This window comes from Columba livia, chromosome 17, assembly GCF_036013475.1.
Source record: "Columba livia isolate bColLiv1 breed racing homer chromosome 17, bColLiv1.pat.W.v2, whole genome shotgun sequence".
Lineage (NCBI taxonomy): Eukaryota > Metazoa > Chordata > Aves > Columbiformes > Columbidae > Columba > Columba livia.
The window spans coordinates 5,736,915-5,762,148 of NC_088618.1; the positions used below are offsets into that span (position 1 = coordinate 5,736,915).

Sequence of the window (25,234 nt, forward strand, 5' to 3'; positions counted from 1 at the left end):
GTGTCAACACAAGCAAAGTCTTGATGAGAAACTGTTTCTGTTCCTGGTCACAGTCCTCCAGAACGGAGCCTGCAGGATGAAACCAGCGCTCACACCTCACTGAATCTCTGCTGCCATAGGGCTGCTGTGGTTTGAGAGTTTGCTTGCATCTTTTAGGCTCTTTTTTATAGCTTTAAACCACTTAACTATAGCTAAATAAATTCCATTACATTGCTATAACATTCCAGTGAACATAAATGTTCATTACACACTGTCACAAGGACACTTTTTAAACCAAAAGTTGCAGTTCTACACAGAAATGTCCATCTCTGTGTACTCAGAGCCAAGAGCTCTGATCAGTCAGGAAGGATTCGGAAGCAAAAGGACTTTCAGGTATATGTGGAGTCACTACTCACCTGGAGACCTGCAGCAAGAGCAGATCACTGAGGTTCACTCTGGTCTGAAGGCAGACAGGCAAAGCCGTGACAACCAGCAGCTCATCTGTGGGAATGTGTGGAGCTGGTGAAATGCAGCAGCAGGGCTGGTGCTGAGCTCTTTGCTGGTGCACCAGCATTGGAAGCTGCTTTCTTGTCCACTCTGACGGGGAAGATCTTTCCTCTCAGAGTAGCGCTGCCTTGGGTCTCTCTGGACAGCCCAGGAGACTGAGGCAGCACAATCAAAACCATAAAGGTGACCCAAACGCCTCCCTCTTTAAGAGGGCTGTGCTGGTTTGGGGCAAGCCGGGGCAGAAGAAACGAGTCTCCTGCTGCCAAGGGGCCTTCCTGGGGTCCCTGGAGCTGGACGCTGTTCCCAGAGGGTGGAAAGCAGGAATTGCCTCTCTGTTCATCCCGCTCACCCCGCTGCTTCACGTTGAGGCAAACTTGAGTAGCTCCAGGTTGCTTGGGCTGGGCTGAAACTGGAGCCTGAAGATCCTGAATGTCCTGCTTTGAAATCCTGGGCCCTGCAGAGCCACTGGTGACTCTGCCAGGAGGTAAAGCTAACAATGGCAGGAATTTGATGTCTGGTATTTCTTTCTGGACCACGAGGGCAGCATGCTTCAAACAACTAATAAAGCAACTCGCATGTAAATATGAAATATCTTCTAATTTATTGTGTTACATTTATAAAGAAAATAGATATTGCAAACATCAACCATACACTGAAATCCAGCTTAAGCTTTTTTGTGCATAAGTATAAAGTGGGAGGGAATGATTGTACAGAACAGCTGAATGTGCTGCTGTTGTCCATGAAAGGAACATCTCCATTAAGACCGAACGGTTTTGCCTCAGCTTTGCTCCAGGGTCGGGCTGGAGCCAAGTGGGGCTCAGGCTGGGACCCAAAACCTGCCTGATGAAAACGCAGGAGCAGCTGCTTTGGTGCTACAAATATTATTCCAACTCTTCTGCATTATCCTGATGGTCAAAATCACTTTGACAAGTGAGCTCTGAGTCAGCTCTGCTGCTGCCACTGCTGGGGGGGGTGCTGGGGCACCCCAGCTGCCAGGTCTGTGCCCCCTGCTCACCCCATTGACATCTGACAGCTGCAGAGGCAAAACCATTAACAGTAAAAAGGCTCAGGAGCTGAGAGCATTTGTGCAAGGGGGTTAACAAAGTCTCTGCACAGCCCGAGGACGAGCGGCTGGTAGGTGACGGACGGACTAACACGACTGCAGGACATTGTCACTGCACGTGGAGGGGACAAGTCAGAGTCTGCCCAGAAGTACAACAACAAAACGGAAACTCACACTCTCCAAGTGACTCACTAAACCAGTAACTACATAAACCGCTGTACAAAGAGTAAAAAGAATCAGCCCCTGGTTTTTAAGAACTTGGTTTGCAAAACCCAAAAGAGGAAATCCCAAAGCCAGTTAAGAATCTATTTACAGAGGAGTTAATCACATAGATGTGATCAGTCAGGTGCTTAGCACTGGTGTCACCACATGTCACCTCCTGGAGCTGAACCTCCTGTGATGGGTTTTTGGCTGAACAGCCAGTGCTGGAGTGAGGAAAGCGGGTGGTTCAGCACAGCCGAGGATAAGGAGGGTCTGTCCCTCCTTGCTCACCGCCCAGCGCAGTGAGCAGGGCTTGCTCAGGACTGTTGGCGTGTTCTACAGCCATGGGCTGGTGTTTCTGGAGCACAGCATGACCGCCGCCACGGTGGCAGCACAGAGCCCAGACCCCAAGGGCTGTCACAGACGCTCAGAAACCAACAAACAGCCCAGTAACACCACTAAGTGTCAAAGTACAGAGCGCTGGAGAAACGGAGCAACGCAAGGAGTTTCCTTCCACGCTCCCCGGCTTAACGCACACGGAAGGTAGAAAGGGAGAGGCACTGGGTCCTTCACAACAACCCGCACTGTGGACTCCTGCAGACCCAAAGCGTGTTGCAAACATGTAAGTACAGCTTAAAACAGAAGCCTGTAACTGTCAGGACAGAGCTGAAGCTGCCAAACTACAATATAACTGATGCAGCTGCTTACGGGTGAGCTCTTATAAATCAGTAGCTGAAGACAAAAAGAGTAGAGCCAGGAACAAGAACCACATCTGCCACAGACAGCAGTTGTCTGTGACTTAGAAAAGTCTTTGGTTACTAAAAAGATGACCTCAGCCTAACTTTGAAATCACCTTAGCTTTACTTGATGATCCAAAACTGTACCACTGAGCAAACACTTTACTTCAGCCTCTACAAGCAGGATGTAGTTTGAGACATAACTGCTATTTGAAATAGAACCACTGGAGTAACGTCGCTGGTGATGCTGACAACACCTTTGGTTTTTATAACATTAACGTGCCATTAACAGCCCTGAGCCGGGAGCAGGAATCCAAAAACTACCACCCACCTCACTAACAGGAATATGGAGCTGCTGCTCTGGAGGAGAGGTCTGGCCATCAGGGCCAGGGCTTGATGTTCCAGAAGATGGGTCCAAAAAACTCCAGAATAGGCCAAAGTACTCAGGTGCTGCCAAGCTGCCAGCCTGACTGCAAGTTTAAGACTTCTACATGGGGTTTCTCTCCCACTCAAGTTTTGTTACACTAGATATTAGAGCTGTGGCTCTGCTCATTATCCTCCAGCACACAGTCCTATCGAATAACACACTACCTGCCACTAGAATTGTTACTTGACTCCACGATAGGCAATAAGAGACGAGGAGGTAGACAAAAATATTCATTTATAATAGCAAAGTACTCTCAGAAAACCAGACTACACAGGCCTTCTCCACACAACACTGTAGCTCTGCCCTTTCACACACAGCTGCCATTTCTGAAAAGACTTGGAATATGCTCTGGATAAAGTCAAACAAGGAGTAGCTGCCTCAGGGCCACACTCTGCTCCTCTTCCCCACAGTGCTGGCGCTGCCCTCAAAGCAAGACAAAGCTCCTGTATCAGTTACCAAACCGAATGAGAGCGGCTGACCTCCCGCCCACGCTGGTTGAACCTGTGGTGACAACTGCTCTACCTGGTGACAAACCCGCAGCTTCTCACCGGCCATCTGACGGAAACAAACTCCTGCTGAGATCCAGCAGCAGGCAGTTCTAGGCGCTAACTGGTAGCAACTGGTAGCAACACCGCCCTATGGAAACACAATCACAGACTATTTGCTCCTGATCTTCCTTGGGGAGGAGTTTTAACACTTTCCACCCCCGGACTGGGTGGATGAAGCAGAGGGGGCTCCACAGCTTGTTGCTGTAGAAGCTCCAATGAAGTGGAACAGGTCCCGAGAGCTGTGGGGAGCCGGGACCAGGTACTGCCAGCCAAGCCCACCCAGGCCCCCCCATCCCCCTGTCCCCAGTGCTACAGACGCTGAGTCAGCACATGGCATTTGTCCCATCGGGAGTGAGGCACCAGCCCCATTGCCTGCGGCCTGGGAGAAAGGGAGCTCTGCAGTGGCTCTGCTGCATCCCCATCGCTGTGTCGCTCCCACGACGGGACACCCAGGAGGAGACAGGGTCAGTGAGTGCCCAGAGGGAAGGTAGATGGCTAACAGACCTTTTTTTGTTTTGTTTTTAAAGTGCAGGATAACTCCTAAAGCCCAAGGAAGCCAGCCCTCTTCCTCTCCAGCAATGAAACAGCAAAGACAAGAGTGCTAAAAACTCAGGGCATTTCTCCAGATGCTCCATCTTACAGTGTCTATCCAATGCCCAGTAACCTTATTTATTCCTGTCCTAGAACTACTGCATTTAAATACCCCAAATAATCTAATTTGTTACAAAACATAATTTACAGACTTTACTGAACTGAAGTTAAACCACCTGGTCCTCTGCTGCAGATCACCGGTCAGACGCAGGGCAGCACCGCTGCGCAGTCTGCGGCCGTCGCTCGGCTCACTGATGGAGATGGGCCCTGTCATCCGGACGTTTGATGTGAATCCTCCGCACGCGTTCGATACGCTCTCGCTCCTCATCTTCTTCTAGGTGGTGGGACCGGCCGGCTGCCCCTCCTGTGGCTTCCAAGAGCGCGTTGTCGGGTCCCCTCCCGTCCTGGGACTCGTACAGCAGAATGTTCAGCGTCTCCTCGTATATGCGGGCCTCTGGGAACTCCACCTGCCAGCCAGAGCATCCAGGTCACTCTCAGCTACTGCCTGGCACTGCAGACACCAGGTTACCTCAGTGTTAATTCCTGATACCTTTCTGGTTTTAAAATCTTTTAATGGCACTCTGGCCACAGAAATCCTCTCTAACACAATAGTGTCTGTTCTATTATTTCCTTTAAGCTTTTGAGACCCATCACCCACCTTTTATTTTTTTCCAGAACTGGCCTGCCCCCAAACTCAGAGAGATTTCTCCTGGAAAAGGAGAAATCTGCACACAGGACCTGTCTTTATACAGGGATGTAAACCAAACTTGGTTAAGTGAGAATAATGAAGAACTGGACTGAACCCACACTAGGGAATATCTGGAATATCACAACTGCCCTGTGTTAAACACCACAGCCAAGCAACCCCCGCAAGGAACCCACAGGATGAGCTCCACCATGCTGCTCTCACTTTGAATGGCATTGATTATTCTACAGAGATGCTAAACAATGAAAGGAGTGTTAAAACAGACCAGATGTCAGGATGCCAGTCTGATAGCAGCGCAGCCCCTGGCTGGAAGCATTCAGGGTTTACTCCTACCTTGGTCTGTTTTTTCTCAGTAGCATAAACAATGGAAGTGCAACAGACTTCGGCAATCTTCCGCCCCTGCCCGTAAAAGGACCAGCAGCAGATCTCGTCTCCAATCACATCTTTTATAAACAGCACTCTCCCGTTAAACCTCAAGGACAGCTTATCAAACAGCTCGATGTTCTTCAGCATGTTGTCGTCAGAATTGCTGTGAGAGATGAAGGAAGGCAGCGTCACGTTGGAGTAATTAAGAGCACACAGAACAGAAGGGGGTTCGGGCAGTGAGTATTTACAGGCCTGTACATCCAGCTTCCTTTGACTTACTGTCTCGCTACCAAGGCAGTGTTTACAGACTGCAGCGGGTAATGCATTTGACTAGTACAAGCAGGAAAAGCTGCTGCTGAAGAAGCAGCAATACAACATCAACAGTACCACAATAATACTGTCCCAGGCCATTCCATTTGCGTACAAAATTCTGTCACCCAAATTAAACCACTCCTAAGCTCAAGTTCAGCTGGATGGAAACAGTGCTATGCCAAAGAACATATACAGACAGAAGGAAAAGGCAATAAGGTCCCAGACTTGAAGTCAAGAAAAAGCAAATGCTTATAATGGATTTTAGTCTATGGAAAGCTTCAAAAAAGTCCCACTGATGTCATTTACCTGGTGTAGGAATATTTGTTGTTGCTTCTGTTATAGAGCAACTTCACCGCTGGCTGTAAAACACAAACCACAGATCAGTTACAGGAGGAGCAGCAAGAGCTGGAATCTCAGCTCAGTCCAACACCCCCCAGCAGAGCGGCTGCAACACGACATGACACCACCCGGCCCCAGCCCAGCGGGATTTGGTTGATGTTGCTGCAAAACTGTCACACGCAGGTTGGCAACAGGCTGCGACCCCTTCTGACCCCTCTGCGAGGAGATCGTCACCCCTTCTCACCTGCCCTCTGCCGTACTACCAGGACTAATCATTGCCACCAGCATCCTCCCCTCCACCTGCCGCAGTGAGCCGGCTTCCCAAAACAGGAGCCATGGACTCCCTTTAGCTGAAGAATACGTCTGTCATTAATAACCAGCATGGACAGATAAGTGGAACACCTGACTGCCCCGTGGATCTGCTCCATCAGCCCGCTACTGCCTACATCCTCTGTTTTAACACATTACGTGCAGAAACAAGTGGCCAGGCTCAGCCTGAGCAACGTTTGACTTTTAATTCAGAAGAAATGTTTAGGTTACTCCAGATTTTCAGTGCTTTGCAGCCCAGCAGTTGAAGTGCATGTATTTTAGGGTAAGCTGCTGTTGAAAATGGATAACATATCTTAAAGATCCTGAAGGCCCCACACAAGGCCAGGGCAGGAGGCCAGCCCCCCGAGCCATGGCACAGCCCGGCCCCTCTTACCTTGTTAGAAGTGGCTATAAGCTTTTGCTCTTCTTTGGAAGATGTGATGACTGGTACCTTGCAGAACGGTTCATATGCATCTTTGTTCTGCTGAAACAAGAATCAAACAGCAGCTGAATGTAAATAGGGCACACTCACAGTCCTGCATTTGCTGTGCTGAAGAGTTCAGGGTTGGCCCTGCCCTGCGCTGCGCAGCCAGTCGCGGTTCAAGCTCTGATCACAATCATTTCACCGTGTAAGACCCCGACAGCAGCAGAGAACACGGCAGAGGAGCCAGGCTGCTCCCTGCACGCTCCCAGGAGTCAGCAGGGGAAACCAAGGCATTATTTATGCCCCACTGTAACAGGGTAGCAGGACAAATTGAGAACAACCCAGTATGTTTTTTTGGATGTGACCAGACTCCAGCAGATGAACGACATGAACTGTTTCGATTTCATCCCAGGCTCAAAAAGGCACCAAGTGGAGACCAGGAGATCAGTAGAAAATCTTGTTCTACCCAAACGCTGTTTCCCACCCAGCACAGCCTCCTGCAGCCAGAGGAACTGACTCCTCCACGGTTCTGTGACCTACCTGCAAGGCTGCCTGGCACTCATCCACCAGCCCCTGCACCAGGTAGTACTTTGCTTCAGCCAACAACTCTTCTATCTCCCTGCGGCTCTCGGGGAGCGGCACAGCCCCATCGCGCAGGTAGTTCAGTATTGTCCCAAAATGTTTTCCACAGCGGTCAATCAGGATCCAGCCTAGGGACAGAAAAAGACCACAGTACAGAAAAGGCAAACATGGCAAAAGGCCTTGGCAGTGGCCTGGGACTGCTGGGCCAAGCAGGTTCCTGCCAAGAGGAACTAATTCCAGGGCCTTGCTAGAGCAGGGGAGCAGAAAGCACGGGGAATTCATTGTCTCCTCCTGCATGTCAAGTGCAGAGAATGTGGGAGTAAGGGAGGAAGATCACTTGCTTCTCATAGTTCTCCAGTTATTTCCATAGAGGAATGAGCCCTTCTCATTTTCAAAGCTCTGTTCTTCCTCTACACCTGACACACTATTATTTTCTCTCCTTCTATCTCAGGGCCCTGTTACACCTACGTGTGGCTGTTTCTTGCAGACGGCTTACTAGAGCCAAGCAGATGTGACCCTCTGAAGGCTGTTGCACCTGAACACAACACGGGGATGCGCCATGATCCACCACCTCCAGGAGAAGTGCAAAAAGCTCAGCATGAGAAAAACAGCACAGACTTGGCAACATCACAGCAAACACTGTTTCAGTCTCTATATTCCCAAAGTGCATTAATTTGTTAGAACAAAGTGCTATTAGCACAACGTCTTAAACTGCTGGATGATCTGATGCAACAGCATGCGTAAGCAGAATGTCCTGGTGCTCACCAGCACCGCTATGTACTGACAATGGTCTGAAGAAGAGAAAACAGAGCTACAACTCAAATGCTTTCCAGTGATCTGAGGATGGAAGGGTCTGCACGTCACCCCCGGTTGCACGTCTGACGCCTGAATCAGGCTGGACCCTGAGAATCGTCAGGCAATGTTGAGGCTGGAGTTTCCATAAATGAACAGATGGCCACTCGCACGGGCTGCGGCTCAGGAATGCAGCGAGGAAACGCTTGTGGGGAAGGACTCATATTTTGGACAAATAAGGAAAGTAGGTTAAAGCAGACCCTGTATGTTCTGCATGAATGGAATTACTAGTAAAGTCTGAACATTTGGTTCAGTTTGGAAAGCGAGCACAGCCCCTTTGTGCTGTTCCGTGGCAAACGGAGATGCTCTCCAGCAGTTTACTACAGGTGTTCACCTCCCTCCTTGCCCTGCTGTCCGCATGAAACTGTGCGCTCACAGTTGTGATTTTACAGACTGTGATAACAAACGAGAAAGCTGGAGGCAGGAGAACTAAAGACAGAGAATCAAAGGACAAAAGACTGATCCAGGCTAATGAATACAATACACACCGGAGCAACCAGAGCACAAAAGCTCATTTGTCAATGCAGGGGTAATGAAAGCAACACCTCCCATTTTAAAGAGAAGGGGGAGCACAAGACATCGTAATAACCAAGGACATCCATATTTCACAAATGCAGCTGTTGGCAGTTTAGTAGAGGGAGGTTCAGGGCAGAATCGGGATCCTCCAAATTTTTTGTTATCAGTTCTGCTGTGATTCCCTCCATAGGCTGTAAAAATCTGCTGCAACTTTGTGTTTACAGATGGCGAAAGCAAAGCAGAATTACTCACTTTCACACGGAAGGGGGCTGAGAAAATATTTCAAGCAGCATTGCAAAATACAAGTGACGGCGGCTAAAACAGCTTTCAAAAAACCTTCTGTTTCAGCCAAACAGCCCGTGTGCAGCCAAGGCGACATGACTCACAGGAAAAGGACCCTGCTGCCACCCAGTCGCGCTGTGCACAGCCCAAGAAGGGGGTTCGGCTACAGTCATTTAAAGCCATTTTGAATTGTGGTGTTACAAAAACGTCCCCTGATCCTTTCATAGAGGTAGGAATATGTAATCTATGAACTGTATGTACACACATTAGACTTGTAGGAAATTAATCTTTTGTTTTACAAGAAATCTCAGGGATGGCATCCAAACACTCAAACTAAACCAAATTCCATTTTCTGACGAAGCTTTGACCGATGAAACAGCAGCCTGAGCCTGCAGACTGCTGGATGCTCAACAGCCTTGCTGGCAGCTGAAGGAAACACAAGCATCTCGACTAACTGGTGAACAGCAGCAAGGAGGGAGGAGCAAAAAAATACCAACTCACTGCAAAAATGAAAATGGGAAACAGATGGATGCACCTGGAAAACTCACATCCTTCTATCTGCTCGTTACCATAAAAATAAAATTTTCAAAATATGCCGATTTGCTACAGTTTGTGAACAATTTCTAAGCTGAAAATAATCATCTGCCACCCACTGCCAGAGAACTCCAGACTCTTCTCCTACGGCCCAACTCGCAGCGTGTTGTAATTGTTCAGCTTTGAGAAGGAGCTGGGGAGATGGTGCTGGGGTCAGAAAAATGTGTCCGAACAAAGAGGAGGACCCGAGTGGCACATTCCATGGACTGTTTAAAAACTTCACTCCGTCCAGTTGCTCCGCAAGTCTGGCTTCTCTTCCTAGGAAACACTTTGTTTTGTGCCAGGTTTGGGGTGTGACCAATCAGCACTATTTTGAAGAATTTCAGATAAAAAGAGTTTCCTCCAGCAGCTCTAATGCTATTGTCCCAGTTTCCAGGAGCATGTCAGGCAAGGGGAGATAAAGCAAGAAGCTCTGTGACTGGAGTGTCTCAGTTACAACACACAGGAAGTATCAAATTCCTATTAAAACACAAACTGGCTAAAGGGAACAATCCCACACAGACACTGTGGGACCCACAGCAAAATAAACCTGTGATTCTATGTCTCAAGCGTGATATTTTAATCAGATTAAACTCCAGTTACCCTCAGTATCAGCAGTAATACCATCAGCTGCTCTCCAGCAAAATGTACCCACGCTTGTGCAGAGCCTCAGGAACACAACGTGTGGGCACCCAGCGGTACCTGCCCCGAGGAAGTGCTGAGACTGCGCCTGGGTGGGCTCCCTAAACTAACTTGGAATTTCCAATCCATTTCCAAACTGAAGGACTTGAGAAAGCTCGAATTACCAAATGTTGTGAAACACAGAGCAGCTTTAGGGAGGGATGGGAGGATACTTCTGGAGTTGCCTGAAGTCTCCCAGTGAGGGGGGAGGTCTTCAATGAACTGGTCCACCACCTTTCCACCAGAACACCCCTCCGGGCTTCCCAAAGTACCGCTTCTCATTTAACATGTGGCTTTTTTTTAGTTTCACCCACAGACTGGTGTTTTTATGGAACCTGCACAGACCCATGAGAAGCAGCTGAGAGACCCTTTGATCTGAAGCCCACAAACCACAGCACCAGTGTTGCTGCTTTCCTTGCAAAATCCAGGGTATAACACATGGAACAACGCACATTTTTATTTTTCCCCAACTTAAATATAAGGACTTCTAGCTAAAACAGGAATATTCAGAATTAGGTTGTATTTTTTATATTTTTATCCTCTAAATCCACTTCCTCCTGTCTCAAGAAAGCTTATGACAAGAGCCCTACTAAATCCATCTCTTGTTCCACATGACCTCTAAATACAGACTGAAGCGCTCAAAACTCAGTCTCATTCATCTAACCACATATTACGTTTTCTATACTTTCAGCAAGTTCAAACAAAATTTTCAAATAATTAACTTGCCACAAAAAGGTGTTTTGAACCTTTAGGTTCAGCGATGCGGTAGTTGTTGTTAAAGACAAGGTATCCAAGTCCATCAACAGTTCTGGGCAAAGGTCAGCACACAACCAGAAAGCTGTGCTTGCAATTAAACTCCATGACACTTCCACGATATGAGAATATAAAATTATACCACCAGTTGCAGGAATCACGAATACATTTTAACTGTAGTATTCATTTAAATGTAAATGTTTTATGGAAACTCGTCAGAAGATAAAATCAACGTCTCTGGTAAAGAAGTGAAGTATTTGAGCACTGCACCTTCAGAAGACTGTAGTTTGACATACTGCACATTCCTTCTTTCCAGACATTTAACATGGAGACCCATTTGCCAGCTCTCTCCTTTTATTGTCAGTAATGATACAGCAAACTTTCCTAAAAACTTCGCAACTGGTTTTAACAGCACTCTCACAAGAAAACAGTTTCATTTAAAAAAAATCAGCTTTCAGCTCATAACACTCCCCCAGACTTCAGAGCAAATTTTATACTTGTATTTGAGGGAAGGGAACCAGATGAAGGAACTGCCTTCTGAACTTCAAAGTAAAGACACAAGTCCTGACTCACAGTGTCTTAATCACTCTCTCCCACATTTTCCACACACTTAAGAGCTTTAGAGTTAGTATTTCGATAGAAAAAGACATCCCATGCTATATGGGCCTGACAGGAGCCTCAGGACTTCTTCCTGCCCCTTTGTTCTATTCAACTCTTACATGTGTTCTGTTCCACATCTTTTCTCAGTCATATAAGCTACAAGTTTTAACACTAATAAAATGTAGAAATATCTGGGCCTATGATTCAATGCTCCTCTCTGTTTCCAGGGGCAGCCCCTTACCTTCGCTGTCTGTCAGGACTTCCATCCTCCCGCTGAACATGGCCTTGAGCATGGTGTCCTGCTTGGTCAGGGTCTGCATGGTGGTGTAGTAGAGCGCTCCGCCGATGTTCAGCTTGACGTACTTGGAGCTGGGACTCGTCCCTTTGAAGGAGGTGGTGCGAGTGGCAGCCGCCGGCACTGCTGAGCTCACCACGCTTTCTCCTGACATCTCTTCCTGCAAGCAAGGGGTTACCTGTTAGACCCGCAGCTCCGCTGATTGACTCCCAACTTTGTGTTATTTCACACAGTACTAGTCACAGATGTGCTGGGCGCCATCGGCCCCGGCTCCTCTCCACCTCTTTGTAAAGTTTTCAAATGTTTTAGACATTTAATCTCATCTTTCTGACAGTGACATAAACCAGCTAAAGAAAGTAAATCAATTCAGCCAGTGACAAATACTGGATAAGCTGAGCAGCGTTTTACACTGCGAAAGCCAGTGCTTCCCCACAAAAACTGCCTTCATTTCTTTCACAACTTTTAAAGCTTAAGCTCTTACTTCATGAATAATCTGGCATGTAACTGGGCAATTCCCAACACACGGAGCCTGAGCAGATGATTCCTGTGTGTTAAAATGCAGATTATCCACATTTGCTGGATACTTTTTTTCTTTGAAGCACTTGTGGCTGTACAGAGGGAACGCACACAAGCCTCCCGCTCTCCTCCCTGCGCTCCCACATCTCCGCACAGCAAAACCCAACATCCAGCTCCCCAGTACCTCTGCCTGCGGTCCCCACACACAGCAGACTCCAATCAGCTAACAAGGTCACATGTTGTAACAGCAACACATTAGCTTAGCGTTGCAAATGCTCTGAGAGCTGCTAATGATAAATCCTTAATCAAGCTACATCTCTGTTGGTCACTGTTTTGCCTCACAAGGTGACAGGAGGGGATGATTATTGTCCCATTATTGTCCTGCCATCTCAGACAGACCCAGGTCCTACAACTTCCCAAGCACGCTGGATTACTACTGCGCTGAATGATTTTTGCTCCACTGTCATCAAAAGCAGAACCATCAGACGGCGAATCTTGAACGGAACTGTAGTTACGTGTCCACGTTGTGTTTCGTGAGGTGAGGAAGTGGGATGGGCAGAGATGGGCACAGGGAACCGTTCCCTGTCACGGACCCAGCCCAGGGCCCTCTGCGTGCGGAGGCACCAACCGCAGCCCCACACACCCCGTGCCCGGGCTCCCGGAGCGGGACCATTCACCACAGCACGGCCCGGCCACCCCCAGCCCCAGAGCCCCCCGGGTTGCCCGCCCCAAACTGCACCGGGAAATCAGCACCCCGGATTCTGGGAGCCGGATCCCACCCTCGACCCCTGGACCTGCTCCCTCGGCGGCTGGAGCAGCCCCACACCCCCGAGGAACGAAACCACCAGCGCCGGGGGCCGGACCCCCAAATCCCGCCTCACCCCAACCCCTCAGGCCGGGGCCAGACCCCCAAATCCCGCCTCACCCCAACCCCTCAGACCGGGGCCGGACCCCCCGCGCATCCCGGGCACCTCACCATGAACGGCGCAGCGCGGCCCCACAGACCGAGCGAGCGGGAGCGCCGGGGCGGGGGGAACTTCCGCCCCTCGCCGTCACTTCCGCCACGTCCCGGGTGCTCCGCCAAACCCTTCCGATGTCCCGCGCGGCTGCCCTGGCGGTGCCGCCTCCCGGGACCGGTCCGGCCCGACCTACCGGCAGCAGCGAGACCAGCGCCAGCTGCCCTCCGTGCGTCGAGCCCAGCGGAGCCGCCGGGAGGGCCAGTGGGCGGGCGGAACGGCAGCGGCGGGGCGGGTTGTCCGCCGGAGCGGGGACACCGGGGACGAGGCGGGGGGCTGCCGGGCAACGGGACCGCGGGCCTGGGCCGCGAAGGAGCTGCCGGGCCCCATCACCGGCGGACCGGGAGGAGGCGGCAGCGGAGCGAGGGGGAGGGTGAGGCCCCGGGCTGTGGGGCGGGGGCCGGGGCCCGGCGGGTTGGGCCGCGCCGCGCCGGGCCGGCTCCGGGATGGGCCTTTGGGGCTGTGGAGATGCTGAGGGGTCTGGAGTTTCTGATGGGGAAAGGCTGAGAGAGCTGGGCCTGTTGAGCTGGAGAAGAGAAGCTGAGAGAGGATCTTATCAATGTGGTAAATATCGCAGGGTGGGTGTCAAGAGGATGGACCAGACCCTTTTCAGTGGTGCCCAACAACTGGGGGAGGGACAGCAGACACAGACTGGAGCACAGGAGGTTCCATCTGAACATGAGGAGAAACTTCTTTCCTTTGAGGTGCCAGAGCTCCGGACCAGGCTGCCCAGAGCAGGTGTGGAGTCTCCTTCTCTGGAGACATTCAAACCTGCCTGGACGTGTCCCTCTGTGATCCTCCCTGGTGACCCTGCGTTAGGGGTTGGGCTGGGGGATATCCGGAGGTCCCTTCAACCCCAACTAGGCTGGAGTTGTGAAGCGCTGGGTGTGGGGGACGTGGGGTCTCTCCTGATAGCGGTGTGGGCAAGTCCTGAGATGGGTCCTGCCCCAGTGGACCAGGAAACACTCAATGTGGGGCAGCCGCTGCTCAGGGCCCCAGCATGCCTAGGGCCGGTCTTCGCTTTTATCACACACTGGGTTGTGTTTTCCCCACAGGAGCTATGTGTGCCAGCGATCACAACTGAGCAGGGGTGCTGCTTCTCCTCTCTTGAAGCTTTTCTGACTTCACATGTTCTCGAGGATGTAGTGAGAGGTCAGTTTGGTCAAAAGGACTTAGAACTGCAAAGATAGAGAGGAAATCCCCAAATCATCTCCAGATAATGTGCTTTTCCCTGTGCAGGAGCTGCCCGAACCCAGTGGATGGGGATCATATTTGCGTATAAATGATTATCATACACATCTTTTGGAGAAGTAAGCCCTCAGGTGGGTTCATTGTTAAGTATTTATAAAGCTGTTGTTGACTCTGTGCATTTTGTGTTGTCGAGTAGCAATAAATTAGCTTTCAAGTGTCGCTTGTGCTTTTTCTGTTGTGTCTGTGCCTATAGAAATGTTCTTTTATGTTATCTGTAAACAAGAAAATGAAAACAACAAAGACCAGGAAGGGAAGTTGGAGTACAGGGCGTGGAAGACAATGACAACACAATAATTGGAGTTTTTTGCTCTTAGAATCTACTTGCTCACATTAGATTGCGGGCTTTGTTGGAATGATTGGATATCAATGTGTTGCCTTATTGCAGCCCCACTGACAAGTAACTTTGGCTTTCTTAGGCTGCTTTTTGCACTAATTTCTTTTTGTGCTCTTGGGTGCTCTCCTTCCCCTACTGAAATGTCAGGTGCAGGGAGTCAGTTCAGAAGTGATGTAAAGAATTACCCTTGCCTGTGCATTGTGTTCACTCTGCCTCTAGTTCTCCAGGCGTTTTCTGCAATGATTCTTATATTTCCTTAAATTTACATTTGGTAGGTTCCAAACATGTTCAGTGCAAGCCAATCCTCCAAAGCCCAGTTCCTGGACAAAGCGCGGCAGGCTCGGGAGGAGCGGCGGGAGCTGAAGGAGCGGGAACGAGCCGCCATCCAGATCCAGGCTTTGATCAGGAGATTTCTCTGTCGATGTCATCTGCAGAGGGGCATAAGGTGCGTGAAATTCTACCTTCCATGCTTTGCTCTTGTCTGGAGAGATGTGCTTGATTTTTAATTCATTTTTCCCACTTTGGTAGGAGAGAAGTGGATGATTTCTTTGGGGCAAGTGAATCTGGCTCAAATAAAAGAAGTGCTCTTTCTGTCTTCAAAATTGCTAGGAAACTGCTGTTTGTATTTAATCCTAAAGAGGACAAAGAGGTAAGATAGCTACTCTGACGCACTTTTCTTCTTTTGAGGATGTTTTAACATGTTAAATATGTTTAATTAGTTATCTGGCGATCATGTACATTCCCTTGTTATATTTTTGCCTCAGAAATGTGATCTCTGTCTCCTCGTCCTTTTTGGAGGGATCTACCTGTAGGAGTGAAATAGAAGAACCCTTGAATTTTTTAGTAGCTGTTCCGTATTCAGGGCACAGTTTAACAACTGTTGTTGCTGATGACCACGTCAAGTTCAGTAACTGAGCAGTGCCCTCGGATTTTGTCAGCTCCACCAGCTCCCCAGGCAGCTGCGTTGTGACGAGCTCACACAGTGTCCTGGCAGAGTCTGGTGTGCAGATGGTTTGTGTTGCAACCACTTTTCTCACCCTACCTTGCATTTGTGGTATCAGAGTGAAGCCCTTTACTGTACTGTCTATGAAATGATGATATTTGCCCCAGGAAACTGAGAGCTAATTATGAGGAAAACAATTGGAAAATAAAAGGCTGTGTATAAGGAGCCATTGGTACTGGCTGTAGAGAATGTGTTTGGAACATTTGGTTTGTTATGGAGGTGTCTTGCTCCCTCTGCTGAGCTGTTCCTAGTGCTTTTCTGCAATAGCCCTTCCTGTTGTTGGAACTAATGCCACCCTTTACTTTTTTTTCCTCCCAGAGATTTGAAAAGCTCTGCCGGTGTATTCTTAATAGTATGGATGTTGAGAATGAGCCCAAGGTCAGCAGCATGGTTTTTCTAGTTTGAGGCTGGGAGGGTTGTTTGTGTTTTGGGTTTTTTTTTCGTTTGTTTTTAATTCTGTGTGTGGGGATTTAGGTTGGTGATACTTTAATTTTCAGCTTTCAAAACCCCCAAACACTGCTGAGATTTTATGGTGAAATGTTGAACAAGTTCTGTAGCATTCCTCTGATGTTTTTCCTCTGTATACAGCAATAGGAGTTAAAGAGCGATTTTTTTCTGTGCTGGCTGGTGTGTTTTGACCAGTGAATTGTTGGGAGAGAAATATCTTTGTTCCACCACTGGGCTGAGCAGGGCACTGGGTTACAAAGCTCCCTGGTAATACGTTCTGGTGATCAGCACCACAAATACTGATTGCTGCTCCCGTTTGTTTTGTATCCGGCCTGTCTCAGGTGTGGTACGTGTCGCTGGCGCTCTCCAAGGATCTTACACTCTTATGGATCAAACAGATCAAAGACATTTTGTGGTTTTGCTGTGAATTCCTCAAGCAGCTTAAGGTGAGAAACGTTTTCTTTGTGTTTTGTCTCCCTACATTTAACAATTCTGTCGTTTGGCACAAAACTAATTTGATGTGTTCATACTGGTGTTTGCTATCGCAGCCTGACATCTTGCAAGACTCCAGACTGGTCAACTTGCACCTCACAATGCTCGTCACCTTCACGGACACTTCTACGTGGAAAATTCTTCGGGGAAAAGGTGGTGCATCTGATTCAATATTTTAAGCCACTTATCTGGGATTTGCTATTAAAATCTACTGAGTGTTTTTTCTGAACATTTTATTCTCCCTGTGCTTACTGCAAAGATTCATTATGCTGCTGTACCTGCACAAAGCATGGAACAGGCAGCAATGGTTCCCTTGAGATTAGATAGGCTATTTGCCGTAGAACAGCAACAGTTACAATGTTTTTGTAATGCTCCAAAATCTCACACACAAGCAGTGTTCAGACGTAATGGAATGTGGTTTTAGCTCTGAGGTTTTGTAGGAAATTCACATAGAAAAGGTAAAGTAAGTATTTGGAGGAAATGAGACTCATACCTTCAACAAGACTTGATGTGAAATGCTGCTAAAACTGTGGTTTTGCATATAAGGGCAAGGATGTTGTGCAAAAAGAGCTCATGAATTGACAAATGTTTCTAGTGTGTAAGGAGTTAATGAGTGGAGCCGTAACGCTGTTTGAGTAACACCCGTGTTTAACTCGGCAGGTGAAACCCTGAGGCCGGCCATGAACCACATCTGTGCAAACATCATGGGACACCTGAATCAGAAGGGATTTTATTCTGTGCTGCAGGTTGGTCTCCAGCTGATACGGTTCTGTCTTCTCTTTATTCTAAACAAGCCCCACTCCTGTGCTGGCTTCTTGTTCTGAGGAAACTTTTATGCTCTCTGTGTGTCAGGAAGAAGCTGGTTGTGGAACACCAATGATGTGTGTGTGGTTGTATTTTTCTTCAAAGCAGTAAAGCAGAGTCTCCCCACTGCAGACCAAATACACCGTCTCCTTTTTGTCACTGAATCTAAATCACACTTAATCCCCTTGTAATGAGATGGACAGGGAGGAGTCTTGAATATTCTTCCAAACTTTGCTGCTGCCATGTTGTATGGGTTGGGTTTGGTTTACTGTTCTGTTGGGGAAAGGAACTGGGGTAGTTTTTAGTAATCTTTTAAATGGGAATTATATTACCAGGCAACTGTGAGCCTTGCCTGGCAATTGTAAAAGGCCTGGGAAATCTCTGAGTACAGGTGCTAGAGAAATAAGTCTGTAGACTGTCTGATTTGATTGCAGTTTTTCTGTTACACCTTTATTAACCTGAAGCCCTTCTAGTTGTGCCAAGTGACTTGTGGTAACAGCTGTTTGGGTTTCTCTGGTGGTATTCTTTTTCTCTGCTCTGAAAATAAACATAATGTCTTTCAGGAGTAGTCATCATCTCTTTCTGATTACTGCAGTTTGTTTGTTTTTATTCCAGATTTTGCTAACTAATGGCTTGGCAAGATCCAGACCTTCCTTGTCCAAAGGCTCTTTGACTGCCGTCTTCTCCCTGGCATTGCGGTAAGGCAGCCAGAGCTGCTTGGGGTGACATGCAGTTAAAGTTGTCTTTATTGTGTTTTTGAAGACTTCTCATTCTACCAGTCTCTTTGTGCCACTGAGAATATCGTCCTGATGAAAGAAGCTGCTTGAGGCAAATAGCTCACTTTCCCGTCATCCTTTTTCAGATCAGAATGCTCTGAAGTCAGTAATTAGTGTTAGTATGAGCTTGGACTTTGGAGTGCAATTCCAGTTTAGAGCACAGTGTCTGTATGTCTTTCTGTTGAACCATCAGAAGGGGCGGGAGGTCTCTAGGTAACTACGGTGGATCACAAAGAATGATGAGCTGCTGATGCAGATCTACCTGTTACTCAGTTGCAGGGGCAAAGTTTGTCCCTGAAACAAGAGCTTTTTGCAGGTCTGTCTAATGATTCAGTCTGTTTTCTTTAAAAAAAAGGAAAGTATGCTGTTACCCTGACCTCATGTCACTTCACTTTGGAAATCTGCAGCCACTAATGAGCATTCTTTTAATGACTTCAGTGGTTAATTGTGTGCCACTTCCCTTCTGTAGCTGTCACTGCTGGGATGATGAGGTTGTGATGTTCAGTAGGGTAGTAGTGGATGTCCTTGAATATGTCACTTAACATCTTCCTAAGGAAAACAACTACTTAATTACTGACTTTGTGGTAGTGGGGAGAAGAGGAATTTAGGAAATGAACCACAAAGCACTTAGAGTGCTATGGGTGGTGTTGTTGACGTGCTGGGTAAAAATACATTATGCTGTAAACTGTTTGGCTGATATTCCTTTGAGTCATAAGCAATTTTGTGAATTTTCTTTGATAACAGGAGTGTAAGTGAATGTTCTTTTTCCAGTGATGCCTCTTGGTGGGGATAGAACCAGCAGCCGTTTCTGGATGGCTGGGTTACAGACTATGTCTGTCTTTGTTAGATTGGGCTTCTTGCACTGAAGTATTTTTCTCTCTGTAGCCCTGTGGTTGCTGCGCAGTTTTCAGACAATCTGTTGAGGTCATTTCTGATCCATATCATGTCTGTGCCTGCTATAATGACTCATCTTGCTACTCTAACACCTGAGGTAAGTGGGTGATGTAATAGTGCCAAAAATCCACTGAATATCACATAAGACCACTTGTTATTCTGTTTTATCAACTCTTGGAACAAAGCATTGGCATTTCTCTCTCTGCCAGTTTCAACTTTCTGTTACCGAAGCGCTTGTTCCTTACACCCTACAGATACTCTGGGTTTGTAATACCGCAGAAGTGGGATGATGGGCTGAGCTGCCCTAAAATAAATAAATAAGAATAAAAATAAAGGCATGTATGAGAAACAGCTTGAATATTTTTGCGTGTCCTTATTCTTCCATTTCTGTAACCATAGGCAGAGCCATAGCAAGAATCGGTCTGTTTGTGTGGCAGAGAATCTGTGATGGTAATTAGTAGGTTGTCCACTAATTTAATCCAACGTGGCTACTCCTCTGTGTGGCTTGGTGTGGACAGGCACATGGGTGGACATGCCAAATGGGCATTCTGTGTTCTCACAGACAGACACTTGCAGAGGTCTGTCTACACCTAGAACGTGCCCTATTCACCCACAAGGTTTTTTATTTCCTAGCCCAGCTTCCTGTCACACTCTCTTCAGCACAAGTCTCAACTTGCCGCTTTCTTTGGAAAGGAAAGACAATCCGAATTGCTGACGGCAGATCAGGTGTGGTGACTTCTCAGCCTCACTGGCTCTTAAATTCTGTCTTTCAGCGTCTGGGAGTGATAGAATCTCATGATCTTTTCCGCAAGTTTATCCTATTTTTAAGTCGTGAAGCACAATGCCGAGATGTCTGTGTATGCCTGGAAGGAAGTCACACTCTTTGTTTGTTGGGTAAGCACCTGTAAGACTTCTTTTTTTTTCCACTGTGCTTGAAAGAGAATTTTGAGTCAAATTGTCATTCTCCATGGGTCAGAGCTGCATCCAACTTGTGATTTTTTTTATCTTTATTTTTTAAGATTTTAAATAATAATTGAGATTTATCTAGTGATATTGCAGACATGGTTTAAGGCCCTTGCAAATGGAGGAAGGGTCAGAAGATTCTTGTTTACATGTCATCATGCCTAAACCATGAAGTAGTATCTCTGCTAGCTTTTCACTTGGACTCTGAGAAAGCCTCACAGCGTAGCAGACTTGAATGTAACTTCCCTAAAGGGATGTGCTACTGAAATATTTTAAATTCACATTTCTGTAAAAGTAACAAGAGGAACAGTTGGAACTTGGGAATAACCATGGATCATCTGTAGGTTACAGTACTTGGTAGCAGGTGTTGGTGGGATTCAGGTGAGAAGGGGCTGATGTGTGCTGGACACGGCTCGCTGCAGGGTGGCCTCTTATTCTTCACAGAAATCCTCACTGGGGCTTGAAAAGGGTTGCGAGTTCATTCATTCTATTATGTCTGTAGCCACTGTCCTGCAGCATCTGTTGCTCTTTTAAATCTTGCTGTGTTGGTCATTCCACCAGGTAATCTCGTGTACCTGGGCTCCCTGAATGACAGAGTTCTGGAGGAGGAGACGGCTCACTTTGTGGATGTGCTTGTTCACATGCTTTCCTACTGCCAGAAGTATGTTTCACAAAAGAAATCCAACCTCACCCACTGGCATCCTGTTCTGGGCTGGTTTTCACAGACTGTGGATTATGGGTGAGTGAGGAGAACCTTATGGTGATAGATGATTAAGCCTCTCTTTTTTTGTTTTAATGCTGCAATATGTTTTATGTTTTGAAATGAGCAGTGTGACCCTATTCAGAATAACTTCTCAGATATTTCAGGATATATCTGCACAATGTAAACTGGTGCATTCATATACAGACTATTACATGAGGAAATTTGTTTAGTATAATCAGATTGGTAAACAGTGGCCATACTGGTACACTCAGCACTGGACCTGTATTTCAGCTCTTCCTATGAGAACCATCTGTAGGGTGGGTGCAAGTCCGTTTTGATGATGAGCTAAACGTATCACAGTCTCACTGTCTGGTGTTTTATTCCAGCCTGCCTTCTAACGTGTCTCTTCCGGCTTGTCTTTCAGCCTGAACGAGTCCATGCCTCTGCTGACAAAGCAACTGCAGCATCTCTGGGGAGTCCACCTGATCCGCATCCTCTTCAGTGATGTCCTCAGCAAGAAATTACTGGAGAATCAGGAAACAGCTCAGCTGCCAACGCAGCCCATTTCCCCTCAGAACAGCCTTCCGATGAAGAGTCAGTTTGGGAGGGTTGCTTTGGTTTTGTGCGTGTGTGTGTGTGTGTGTGTGTGTGTGTGTGTGTGTGTGTACACGTTGTCTTTGACTCTCCCAGACACGCAGGGCTTTGACTTTGCCACTTATGCTAAAAGGTTTGAGTAATTACTTGCTGCTGCAGCTTAAGTGGGGATATGATCTCTCCTACTTGTAATTCCTGCTCAGAACGCCTCTGTGACCCGGGGCAAGCTTCTTACTTTGGTGCTGTGAAAAATATTTGCTTATTTTAGCAGGATTTGTGATTATTTCTCAAGTAGCTGAAGTGCTTACTGCATAACTTAGTACTTCCCAAGGCAAGATGAGAGGGCAGCTTCGCAGGTGGAAAGCAAGGGGAAGCTGGCTTGTGGACCTGCAACGCATGGTCATTCTGCAGAGTATTTGGAATAAAACAGTTGTATTCTAACTATTTTCTAACTGCTGCTCGTAGCACTAGATCCCATGGTCGTTAGTTACTGTGGTTCTGTAGAGTAGTGCCCACTGAAATATTCTGTAGGGTGTCTGCCAGGAAAACCCACCCAAACCTGTCTGTGGAATGATTTAGTCTGCTTAAAATCCTCTTATTGCATGGCTGCCAAGCGGCTGAGAATAAGAAATAGTTCAGAACAGCACTTCTGTCTCCTGAACCCAGGTCTCATATGCTTCTCTGTGCACAGATCTTTTCAAGAGGGCTTTCCAGAAATCTGCATCTGTCCGCAACATTCTCAAGCCTGTTGGGGGCAAGCGAGTGGACTCGGCAGAAGTGCAGAAGGTGTGCAGCATCTGTGTCCTGTACCAAACCACGCTCACAACACTGACACAGATCCGGCTGCAGATACTCACAGGTCAGAGTGCTTCTATGCTTTTCAAATCACTTAAAAATGTGTGGAAAAAAATAGATTTTTCTTATTAAATTCTGTTGACTTGTTGGTAGTTTTATTACTGACAACAGTTTATTGACTGGCTGGGTGGAAGGCTTGTTCCATCCTGAATCATACATCTGATCAATAACATTCATCACTTCTTTATCAAGCATTAACTCTCCAGAATACAAATTGAAGCAAGTTTTCCTATAATGAAACCTTGCTTACTCCATATCAAACTTAAGACTGAGTCAGTGTTTTTGAAAACCTGGCAATATTAATCTTTATGTGGTGGAAACGCTGAACGCTTTCATACATCTTTATAACAAATTACCTGTCTTGGGAATGGATGGAGGAGGAGATAAGGCTGGTTTTGGAGCAGAGGAATTACTCCAGAGCCTTTGTTTGTGGCTGTAGTGGTGCCCACGGACACAGCCCTGTTCTTTGTATTCTCATCTCTGAGACGGCTGTAATGCTGATTGGGTTGCAGGAATTAATTATTTTCTAAAATTGCAAAATAATTAGTGAGAGAAGGCTTCAGATGTGCATACAGTTAATGCCTCATTAAAAGGCTTTTTTCCTGCTTTCCTGGTACATCTCCTGTTAATGCAGACAGGCTTGGGAGCCAAATGTGATGTTTATGTTCCCTTCAAGTAATGTGTTACTTTACAAAAAGATCTTTCAGCTCCAAGTCCTGTTTGTTTGAGCCTGCATGAGCAAGGAGGCAGATCAAGCTTTACTGAGTGTGCTTTATTTTTCTGTTGCCAGGCCTCACTTATCTGGATGATCTGTTGCCCAAATTATGGGCTTTTATCTGTGAGCTGGGACCACAGGGAGGGTTAAAGCTCTTCTTGGAGTGCTTGAATAATGATACGGAGGAATCCAAGAGGCTCCTGGCCATGTTGATGCTCTTCTGTGACTGCTCCCGCCACCTTATCACGTAGGTAGCAAGTAGAGGGTGCTCTCTAGATTTGTAATGCAAAGCTGTTGCATTTCTTAGGTTTCAAGAGGAACAGTTAAGGTATTTCTGCCTTTGCATAACAATAACTAGGCAGACTATAAAAAAAAATGATGTTGCTGGTCAGTAGAGACAGTTTTCATAGCATGAAAAATGAAAAGGTTCTCTTGGGGACTAATGTATAGCTGTATGAAATACTGTCTTTGCTGTATCTCGGACCTTTCATGCTGCCTTCTGTTAGGATCAGATATTGATCAAAATCAATAAATAACATTTAGTTGTTTATGACTGAAGTCCTCATGGGTGTCAGTTGTCATAGAAATAAGAGCTGCTTCTAAAGGATAATGTGCCTTTATGAAAATTTCAAAAGGGAATTAAATTGGCACTTGTGCATTTGCATTTGTTTTCTCCAATAGGATTCTTGATGACATAGAAGTCTATGAAGAGCAGATTTCATTTAAACTGGAAGAGCTTGTTACTATCTCATCTTTTCTGAATTCCTTTGTATTTAAGATGATCTGGGATGGAATTGTAGGTAAGTGCTTTTATTAGCATGAGTTGAGGTTACTGTTAAAACAGCAGTTGCCATTAATTTTGGAATCTGAAGCTTCTGTGAATTATTTATTTGCACAAAAAAACATGACATTGTGTGGCATGAGAATATGTCCCAGTCTTTTGGTGTCCAGATGCACTGTTGTGCTTGGCACCAAATAGGGTGCACTTTTCTATTTCCAGCAAGACTTTGTGTAATAGACATGATGTGCACGTTGCTTTTTGCCGGAGTGTAGTGTGACTGGGCCATGCATTGGACAAGAATGTAACGTGGTGCTTTGACAAAGCAGAGCAGACTTGCTGGGGTCTCTGTAGATATCTAGTGTTGATCTGTACGCTGGTATAATTTGGGTAGAGCTCAGTTCCGGCAGTTAGATGAGATACTCCATTTCTGCTGTGATGGCTCAGCTGGAGCTGCTTGAGATGGCTTTGATGTGCCCAAGAGTTTTTTCACTTGGTTCAAAGAGGAGACTGTGTCTTCTGCAAAGCATGAAATCTCTCCCCCCTGCAAGCAGTGGAGTTTAGGACAAATACATCTGTCCTTAGTGTGGGGCAGAGGATCAACATGTTGCTCTTGGGCACTCCAGTTCCCTGGAGTGCCTGGACATTGCTGCTTTGTTTCTTTTTGTTCAGAGAATGCCCGAGGGGAGACCCTGGAGCTTTTTCATTCTGTCCATGGCTGGCTCATGGTCTTGTATGAACGGGACTGCCGCAGGCGCTTTGCTCCAGAGGATCACTGGTTACGCAAGTAAGTGTGCAGCGCAAGGCAGGGATCGTGTGGAGCCGTGTGCTTGTCCCAGTGCAGCAGCTTCCCTGTGGGTGGCCAGTTTGGGGTCCCTTACTTTAAACTGAGTACCCCTTGTCCTACCTGTGAGATTCAGGTGAAAACTGCTCCCTGGGTTTGCATTTGAGGCTACCCCTCCTGTTGTGCTTCTCTTCTGTGGCATAAGGATTAGCTGCTGCTCGTGAAGGGTGAGGCTTTGCAAACTGCCTCGACACCTAACAGCTCAGGTGTCTCTGGCCATCTTAGCTCTGTACACCTGAGCACTTGCATTGTCTTTGAAATCATTACAGGTTTCCTCTCTCTCCTACCCCTGGCTATTGCCCACACTTGGGCATTTCTCAGGCATCTCTGAATCTGTGCCTTTCTTTGTAAGGGACCTCAAACCCAGCGTACTCTTCCAGGAGCTGGACAAGGACAAGAAACGAGCCCAGCTGCTCCTGCAGTACATCCCACACGTCATTCCCCACAAGAATGTGAGTAGGACAGAGACAGAGGGTGCAGGCTGAAAAGCCGGTGGCCTGGGATGGAAGGGACATGCGTGTTGAGCATTTTGTGACATGGAGCTTGTGACTGAAATGCCAGTTAAACAAAAGTCTTCTCCTTCCCTCAAACTCTCCCCAACATATT

At 47.2% G+C, this 25,234-nt stretch overlaps 3 protein-coding genes across 15 annotated transcripts in view; 2 read left to right on the forward strand and 1 right to left on the reverse strand.

The window, feature by feature from the left end:
- MYO1H (myosin IH) overlaps positions 1 to 1,075 on the forward strand; it is a 36,660-nt gene extending 35,585 nt beyond the window's left edge. For all 6 annotated transcript variants that reach the window (XM_065033567.1, XM_065033571.1, XM_065033569.1 and 3 more), the window contains one exon: positions 1 to 1,075. In XM_065033567.1, coding sequence (XP_064889639.1) covers positions 1 to 24 — 24 coding nt within the window. In that variant the 3' untranslated portion in view covers positions 25 to 1,075.
- Positions 1,065 to 13,293, reverse strand: KCTD10 (potassium channel tetramerization domain containing 10). 4 transcript variants are annotated; one of them, XM_065033593.1, is made up of 7 exons: positions 13,136 to 13,293; positions 11,590 to 11,803; positions 7,050 to 7,219; positions 6,480 to 6,569; positions 5,744 to 5,796; positions 5,093 to 5,288; positions 1,065 to 4,520 (listed from the first exon to the last, which is right to left on the reverse strand). In XM_065033593.1, exons 1-7 carry the CDS (start codon positions 13,136 to 13,138, stop codon positions 4,302 to 4,304), a joined length of 945 nt encoding a protein of 314 aa, XP_064889665.1. In that variant the 5' UTR covers positions 13,139 to 13,293; the 3' UTR covers positions 1,065 to 4,301. The 4 variants fall into 4 exon arrangements, with proteins under 4 accessions (XP_064889665.1, XP_064889664.1, XP_021140860.2 ...); XM_065033592.1 differs by having other exon boundaries at positions 6,480 to 6,566; positions 13,136 to 13,269; XM_021285185.2 differs by lacking the exon at positions 13,136 to 13,293 and adding an exon at positions 12,125 to 12,441.
- The window catches only part of UBE3B (ubiquitin protein ligase E3B), a 22,183-nt gene continuing 10,215 nt past the window's right edge, over positions 13,267 to 25,234 (forward strand). For 2 of the 5 annotated variants that reach the window (XR_010466776.1, XM_065033564.1), the window contains exons 1-19: positions 13,409 to 13,548; positions 14,231 to 14,327; positions 14,415 to 14,497; positions 15,036 to 15,205; positions 15,289 to 15,409; positions 16,082 to 16,141; positions 16,552 to 16,656; positions 16,759 to 16,855; positions 17,363 to 17,448; positions 18,122 to 18,204; positions 19,168 to 19,273; positions 19,950 to 20,070; positions 20,701 to 20,878; positions 21,267 to 21,436; positions 22,128 to 22,295; positions 23,082 to 23,253; positions 23,688 to 23,806; positions 24,457 to 24,571; positions 24,981 to 25,080. Coding sequence is in view for 4 of the 5 variants with exons in the window: in XM_065033564.1 (XP_064889636.1) it covers positions 15,045 to 15,205; positions 15,289 to 15,409; positions 16,082 to 16,141; positions 16,552 to 16,656; positions 16,759 to 16,855; positions 17,363 to 17,448; positions 18,122 to 18,204; positions 19,168 to 19,273; positions 19,950 to 20,070; positions 20,701 to 20,878; positions 21,267 to 21,436; positions 22,128 to 22,295; positions 23,082 to 23,253; positions 23,688 to 23,806; positions 24,457 to 24,571; positions 24,981 to 25,080 (1,962 nt within the window). In the remaining variant the exon portion in view is untranslated. Of the gene's footprint in view, positions 13,345 to 13,408; positions 13,549 to 13,602; positions 13,754 to 14,230; positions 14,328 to 14,414; positions 14,498 to 15,035; positions 15,206 to 15,288; positions 15,410 to 16,081; positions 16,142 to 16,551; positions 16,657 to 16,758; positions 16,856 to 17,362; positions 17,449 to 18,121; positions 18,205 to 19,167; positions 19,274 to 19,949; positions 20,071 to 20,700; positions 20,879 to 21,266; positions 21,437 to 22,127; positions 22,296 to 23,081; positions 23,254 to 23,687; positions 23,807 to 24,456; positions 24,572 to 24,980; positions 25,081 to 25,234 lie in introns of those variants that run through there. The other 3 variants (XM_065033565.1, XM_005498203.3, XM_065033566.1) reach the window with 3 other exon arrangements.